At 49.5% G+C, this 7,922-nt stretch overlaps 1 protein-coding gene across 1 annotated transcript; it reads left to right on the forward strand.

The window, feature by feature from the left end:
- The first annotated feature begins 4,650 nt into the window (after positions 1–4,650).
- CRYAA (crystallin alpha A) lies at positions 4,651–7,293 on the forward strand. The gene is made up of 3 exons (XM_054812744.1): positions 4,651–4,842; positions 5,804–5,926; positions 7,000–7,293. Exons 1-3 carry the CDS (start codon positions 4,654–4,656, stop codon positions 7,207–7,209), a joined length of 522 nt encoding a protein of 173 aa, XP_054668719.1. The 5' UTR covers positions 4,651–4,653; the 3' UTR covers positions 7,210–7,293.
- The last annotated feature ends 629 nt before the right edge of the window (positions 7,294–7,922 follow it).

Below are 7,922 nucleotides of genomic sequence, written 5' to 3' on the forward strand. Positions count from 1 at the left end.
AGAGGAAAAATTAGTCAGTTGCTCCTTTCTCCACCAGCATCCCAGGGAAAACCGTGGTAGAAAGGCTTGAAGCTCCTGACCATGGAACTGCCCTGGGTGGCATGCGTGTGTTTGAGGAACAGGATATGAGTCTTCTAAAGAAAGGACTCTTCCCTTGAAAAGAAAGAAATAAATGCTCTGTTTTCATTTCTAGGGAGAGCTTTTAGTAAGCGCTTAGCAGCTCAGGAGCCAAAACTGAAAATACGGGCTCCCTAGTGCCCTCTTAGCTTGTCTGTGTGCATACTGACTTCTATGGACTTCTTGCATCCTTTCCAAAGCTAGGTCTATGTAAGATTAAGAAAAGCATGGTTGGTTCTTTTCCCACTCACCAGCTCCCTCACACATATTATATAGTATTTTCCACCACAGCAAGACTGGTAGGAAGAAAACTTGCAACAAAATCACATTACTACCTGCCCTAGCTCTTTGTGGCTGTCATGTACTCCTTTTTTGTACCTCATAGAAAGGTTCCTCCGAAGGGAAAACTTAGTTTGATTAGCATGCTGCAACAGTTTTATCATTAAATATTGCAGAAATTATTCACTCCCTTACATTGTCACTAAACAGCTTACATCTAAATGCAGAGGACCATCTAAATAAGTATGGTTGTACCTTGTTGGGTTGACAGGTCTATTTGAAAGAAGCACTGCGACTCATTCCTGTTTTCTGTAAGAGCTATCTGAAGAGTTGCACCATCTTCAGGGTAACAGAGACCACTTGACTCAAGAGGACATGCAGACCTGAGCAGAGAGATTGGTTCTTCTGGGGCTACAACACACCAGATGGAAACGGTAATCTCAGTTATATTAGTGCTTCAGAATCACGTACAAATCCTCTACAGTTACACCTGAGCAGTCACTGCCTCACTTAAATACTTGCTTTTCTCTTCACATTGGTCTTGTACAGGGCTTGGTATGGGGGTTGGAAACAGCACTGGACTCACCTAGAAATCGGTAGGTGAGAGTCAGTCATGCGGACAAACTAATAGCAGCTAAATACAAGCAAGGGCTGTACTTGATCACTGAATGCCTGCTTTACTCAGAAACATGATCTAGGATTTCTGCAGCTTGTCCCGGGCAACATCGTTTACTAAATGTCTCATGTGCTGGCAATTATCCATGATAGTTTAGGAAGGGATTCTTTCAAAGGTAAGCAGATCCTCCTGGAAGACCTTTTGAGTTGGACTCATATTCCAAATTTGCAACAAAGCTTTGGGAAAACCTGCCTTTGATACATTGCTTTTGGGTGCGCTCGTGAGCATATGCGCTAGTTCTTCTTCCTTTTATAGGAACGCCAACAGATCTCACTGCTTTTGCTCAGTAGGTGATAATGATGCACAAATGTCGTGCATCCTGTGAGAAGTCTGGTCTCCTGAACTGGTGCAAAGTGGTTGCTTTCTCCTCTCATACTGAATTCTTTATTTAATCCAGTAAGTGGAGTTTGTAACTGCCATTTCCCTCTTGGTAGTCCCAGGTGTAGTTTCCTTCTGAGAGGAGGCACAAATCACACTAGATGGGATTCATCTCACCAGCCCTGCTTGTCCGGAAGGAGGTTGGCATTAGAGTTGCCTCCCCTAAGGCAGCTGGCCAGGCTTCCTCCTTAGTGAGCTGAGATGTAGGCACTGCTGGCAGGTGTCTCATTTCACGTTTCCTAGCCGCCTACATTATCATGTGAGCCATCTGGAGGCATCTGTCTCTCTCCACTGACTGGACAGGGAGCCTGGGCCACTCATTTGGACTGGACACCTAAGTTTTAGAGTGTTGGAAGTTAGATGTCATGAGTCTCAGGAGACTGCTTGTTGCCCAGAGGCATGCAGGCAGTGCAAAGTCTGTATCAAAAAAAACCTTCTGTAAATGACATTTATTTTCCTCGGTGAAATATTTTGCCCATAAAAGACAAAAATGGCCATCAAAGACAAAATGGATATAATTAATTCTAGGGAGAGCCATGAGAATGTGGGTCCAGAAGAAACTAAAGACATAAAACCATAAAGTTGGCTGCCACTTTTCAAGTATTTGAATGTGTAGTAATATACATAATTTTAGATGAAATTTAAGTGAAGAAGTATTTGTCATTTTTCTTTCAAGAGCCCATTCCCATCATCCCACTGTACATACAAGATGCTCCAATCACATGTCAAACACACACATGCTCCGATCTTGGAGCAAGCTTCAGGCCATGGGTGGATGATGGATTTTGTTGGGCTTCCCTGTGAGGTAAGTGGTGGTGTGTAGGCAAGCGACTGCTCTCTTGGTGCCTGAGAGCACTGATGTGCTGCTGGTCAGTGTTGCTGAGAGAGGTACAGCCCACCTGGTGTCCCTCCTTCCTCCCCACCCCAATAATCCGTCCCTGTTCCTGCATGGGGAACATGCTGGAGGTCGGAGCTCAAGGGTTTGGCAGTTTCTCAAGGACTGAAAGATGCCCAGGGAGGAGCCTGCCATTGTGTGCTCCTGGTGTAACCCCTGGTTTGGAAAGGGGATGTTCCCAACACACTGCAGGGATTGCATCCACCCCTCACGCATGGCTGGGGCCCAAATGGTTTGTCAGACCCCAAAATCTGTCTCGCTTTCTGTGTCACCCACCTGGTCCTCTACCAGTCAAATAAATCATTTGCTTTGTGTGCTCCAGCAAGTGGTTTGGGATTTGAACCTGTTCGTGTATCTCTCCTTTCTGCATATATCGGGTCACTGCTGCCATTTGGTTAAATACAGGTTAGCAGGTCTCTGGTACTGGGTGGCTGAGGAGATATTTTCTTCTCTCCTGGGGCAAAGACCCAAATCTCATAGAGCTCTTGAATAAAAATCTTAGTAGCACTTTATGACTCTTGTTTGCTTTCCCTTCTTTTTCTCAAGAAAAATGACAGATTTGGGACAATGGGACTAAATGGGGGTTAGGTCTGCCTGTTGTGATTTTTTTCCTCCATGTCTTGAGGAGGGATTGATCTCATTCTGGCACCTGATTTTAGAAAAGCCCTCATGGTCGAGAGCCATGGCCAGACCACAGGGCCTCTTCTTGCTAAAACTAGGTGAGATTCAACCTAAACTCTTGTCTGTCTTGTTAGAGGTCTCTACTGCCTTTTTGGGTGTTTTTCTGCTCAACATTTTGCTTTCCATGAAGGAAAGCCTCTGTAAATAGATCTTCTGGTTCCCACTTTTCCTCACCTGCCTCCATGCACTGTGTGGGTGTCAGAGCCAAGGATGTTCCAAGACCTGCTCAACTGTATGTCACTTTGCCTCAGTTCTTTTCTGAATTTAGCTCCTCTGGATTGATCCCATTTCTCCTGAAGCACTGATGCCAGGATCTCCACCACCCTTGGTTTCTTTAGTCTCTGACACCAGAAGAGGATCATTCAGCCCGTCAGTTCCAAAGTGCCTTTTGGAGGTGCCCTCTCCTCTTTCTCCCTTGCTCTCCGCTGACTGCAAAAGGTGCTGAGACACACAAGACTCCTGACGTAGGTGCTTCTGCTGTCCAGAAGTCCCCTAGGATGGATGCAGTCCCTACATCACTGGCTCCAGTGGAAATGGGGTTTTGGCTGTTGCCGTGGCCTCGTGCTGAGCCTTGCTCTGGAGCCGTGCAGCCTTGCTGCACTTTCACCGTCCTTTTGCCACCCAGCCGCTTCAGCTCTTTGGCAGAGCTTGCTGCTCCCACAGTCAGATGCCCACTTACCCCTTTCCTGGTCCATCCAGGATGGTGAACAACCTCTTAAATGCAGCTTTAAGTGAAACAGAAATGCAAACCAGCTGTAACCAGAAACGCACGTTAAGCAGGATCTGTGTCATGACACCAGGAGATAAATGAATCTCCCACAAAACACCTAAATCAAAACAAGGACACTCTCAAGAGAAGCTCTGGGACTGCTGTTACGGTTGGTGACCAAACTTATTTTTTCTTCTTTCTTTTGCCAAAGTATTTGTTTGTTAAAAGTTTCTGTTTTGTCAAACCCGTGTTCATGCTCTGCATGAAGCATTAGTCCTGCTTCCCTGCCAGCCTCACCAGGATCCCTGTGCCAGGGGTGTCAGGCCCCTCCTAAGTGGCGGGGACGCTGTATAATACGTCACAAAAAAAGTTGCCCTTTCTTGAACCGGAATCAGACCCTTTTTCCTGACTTGGAAGAAAGCTGTTTTATTTATTTGGAAGAGATGTCGTGTCTCTGTTTCAGGGAGGGGCAGAAACAGAAGCAAATAAACAAAAAGCAAGGGCAGGTTACAAAGACCCACAGAGCAGACCTCCTTCACAAGCATCCTCAAGACGCCCGCCGGGGTATCCTGTTTAACCTGCTTGATCCCATAGAGAACCTGCCAGTACCCCTGGGCATCCCATGTCTCACAGCCTGCTGCCTGGCATCATCCCTCCAGGAGACCTGGCACCGATTCCAACCAGACTGTCATTTCCAGGTCAGTCTCCGCATTTCTGCTGACCACGTTGCCTCCATCATGAGATCATGTCTTTCCAGAGAAATCCCACTAATGCCTTCATTCTGCGAGACTGGTATATATAGGGGGAGCTTCCCTGGGGCTCCACTGCGCAGTCCAGCCAAGGCATCGCTGTCTCCCCAGCAGCAGCACTGCCCGCACCGCTTTCCCCTCACAGCCACAGGTTGCAGCAGCAGCAAGCATGGACATTACCATCCAGCACCCCTGGTTCAAGCGTGCTCTGGGACCCTTCATTCCAAGCCGTTTGTTTGACCAGTTTTTCGGAGAGGGTCTCCTTGAGTATGATCTCCTGCCTTTGTTCTCTTCCACTATCAGCCCCTACTACAGGCAGTCCCTCTTCCGCAGCGTGCTGGAGTCGGGCATTTCAGAGGTAAGGGCTCTTCAGCTTCTTCTCCTTTTCCTTCCTCTCCCTCCTTACGCCTCTGCCTGCTCCTCCCCACCCACGGCTCACCAGCGGGGGCTGGCGACTGTAGCCCCACGCTGGGGTGCGAGCGGGCAAGGAAGACCTCCGGCCCACCACCAAGCACAGCCCGCCCACCCCTTCCTGGGCACGGAGGGAAACCCTCGCTGGGGAGAAGGCTTCCCTTTGAGAAATGGAAACTATTTTGGCTCCCGACGGTTGTTTCTGACATGCAAAAGGCTGTCTTTGCTGCCCTCGTGCCTGCTGGCCGTATGGCGAGGGAAGAGCTAGGCTGCTCCTGGAGTAAGCGCCCACGAGGGCAGCTCGGCGTGGGAGAGGACCCCGGTGAGTGGGAGCTTCCTCCGGCTCCCTCCTCTGCCTCAGGAGCTCTGTGTTTTTTGCAAGCCCATGCTGGAGGACCCAGGAGCAATTCTCCGAAGGCAGCGTGCAGGAGGAGCATGTAGCCATGGGGGCTGTGGTCCAAAGCTCAGGGACCGGTGATTTCTCTAGCCCTCTCTTATTGGTCTCCTCCCAGAGCTAAGACCACAAAGAAACTATAAATTGCTGAAAGGATGAAACGCATGCTATCAGAGACTATTACACTGGTTTCCATCCCCTCTTGCTGCTGAGCACGAACGCCCGGTGCATCTGGCGGATCGCTGAGTGCAAAGAGGTCCCCACCACAAGAGTAGTGGTGAGAAGTGACGCCTCTCCCCAGAGCAGTAGCGAAGGCGCAGATGCCTACTGCCGCCTCCCAGTGTCCCTGGGTCCCCGCGATGGGAAGGAAAACCCCCGCTGAGGCCCGTAGTCGTCGAAGGGGAAACCATGCCACTGCCAGACCACCCCTTCTCTGGCTTTTAAGCTCTAGCAACGCTGGTGCTGCCTCCGTGCTTAGAGCTTGGGTCTTACTGTCTAATAATGTTCGTTTCAGGTGAGGTCTGACCGGGACAAGTTTACAATCATGCTGGATGTAAAACACTTCTCTCCCGAAGACCTGAGTGTGAAGATTATCGATGACTTTGTGGAAATCCATGGCAAGCACAGTGAAAGACAGGTAAGTGGAAGTGATGGTGACGGTGGAGCAACTGGGGACTTGAGCTCCATTTCCTTTCTTTCCAGTGGTCCTCTGCTGAAGGAAAAAAATATATCAGAAGGAGGAGTTATTTATCGGTTGTCACTATTGGCATGGTCCGTTCCCATAGAGCCCCAACCTGATATCTGACAATGACGAGCTAATCCACTCCTCTTTTGTTTATTTTCAATTTTCATTGTCAGATGACGATGTCCGTTGTTCACTAATAACACTGGCTCAGACAAAGAACATCATCTGGCGTGGCTGAAACATAGCTGAGTTTTCATAAGCCAGAATCATTAGTGAAAATGGAGTTTTCATATGCTGATCTGGGGGAGAAAAGCAAGAGCAAACAAAACAAAAGAAAAACAACCGAGTGCCTCAGGCTTGGAAACTTTTAACATGTATGTCATGGAAATATCTGTGGGGGTCGAAAAGTGAATTATACCAGCAGGGGTTTAATTCTTCTCATACACTTTTTTGGCCAGAGAAAACTCTAGCCTGGAAACAGTATGTATTTTTTAATATAGTTATTTTTTCCAGAGAAAGAGAACAGCTGTTTTCATGCCTGACTTAAAAAAAATTATTGCATTTCTCATTCTTTTGGCCAAAAAAGAGAGGGTGGCAGGATTGTGTACTTTGGCTGACACAGCATTTCTGCCTAGTAAGGAAATACGCAGGCGCACAGGCATGCAGTGCTTTTACCTTCGCAGAATCTCAGACTTTCTCTCCAAGCATCCTTTGAAATCGGAGGCTGTGGCAGGGCCCCCATTCAAATCAGATCCCAAGGTATAATATGGCCAAAATCACACCCTGCTTCTCTGCTCAGCTATTGCAGCTTTAGGGGCATCATGAAGGGACACTTGCCCCTACAACATGTAAAATAGAATAAAAAGCAGAGACGCACCCGGCGATACCGGCAGTACAGTGTCACGATAAGCCAGGGCGAATGTAGACCCCCATCTGATGGAGCTCCGGGATCGGGCAGAGGGAGGCGCGGCGTGTTGCTGGGGGCTTTCTGACGGACCTTCCCCCCTTTCCCCACTGCCTCTCAGGACGACCACGGCTACATCTCCCGCGAATTTCACCGCCGGTACCGCCTGCCCGCCAACGTGGACCAGGCTGCCATCACCTGCTCCCTGTCCAATGACGGCATGCTGACCTTCTCGGGCCCCAAGGTCCCCTCCAACATGGACGCCAGCCACAGCGAGAGGCCCATCCCCGTGTCCCGGGAGGAGAAGCCCACCTCCGCGCCTTCCTCTTAAGCCCGCCTGTCGCTGCGGTACGCAGGCTGCCACCGTCTGCAGGTCTCATTCCCAGAGCCATTGCATAGATATCAGTGAATATCTAGAGGGGTTTATTTCATTGGTTCCCCCCCCTCCCTTTTTTTCTTTTTTTTTTTTCCCCTTTCCCTCGGACGGGACGAGGGGCTGTGTGAGCGGCTGGTGGACTTTGAAGCTTAAACTTGCGAGCTGTGCTGTGGGGACGGCATGGATGGCGCGTGCTGCCACGCTGTTGTACTTGCTGACAGGGTCTTCGTCCGGTGCTGTAGTCCATAACCACCACCAGGTAGGAGGGAGTGCACAAGTAACGATGGCTGCTGGTGCACCGAGGCTTGAGGTGGGGCTTGGAGCAGGGGAAAAGCCCTGCAGACTTGCTCTACCCCACGCAGAGTTAAACTGCTTACTCTTAAAAAAAACCCAACCAAACCAACAGATCCAAGCCCCACACCTGAGATCCTGCATACACGCGATGAACGTGCAACCGCAGGAGAAATAATAACGTCTTGCCTTCGGGGGTTGCAACGTATACTTTTTTTCAGCGAAGCGTTTAAGTGTGTCTGTTCACACCACTACCCTGTGGTTTCCCTTAGGGACAACCGACACGAGGACAAGCACGTCTTTCCACTGTCTTAGTAGGCCCTCGGGGGAGAGAGGGGGGCTCACCGCTGTGCAGAGGCTTCACGTCCCCAGCCGGC

The sequence above is a fragment of the Grus americana genome, chromosome 1 (genome assembly GCF_028858705.1).
Source record: "Grus americana isolate bGruAme1 chromosome 1, bGruAme1.mat, whole genome shotgun sequence".
Lineage (NCBI taxonomy): Eukaryota > Metazoa > Chordata > Aves > Gruiformes > Gruidae > Grus > Grus americana.

Excerpts from the sequence above, each read along its gene's own strand:
- CRYAA (XM_054812744.1), top strand. The coding sequence starts at position 4,654 with ATGGACATTACCATCCAGCACCCCTGGTTCAAGCGTGCTCTGGGACCC. Across the intron at positions 4,843-5,803 it reads TGGAGTCGGGCATTTCAGAG|GTGAGGTCTGACCGGGACAA; the intron begins GTAAGGGCTCTT and ends TGTTCGTTTCAG. Across the intron at positions 5,927-6,999 it reads GCAAGCACAGTGAAAGACAG|GACGACCACGGCTACATCTC; the intron begins GTAAGTGGAAGT and ends ACTGCCTCTCAG.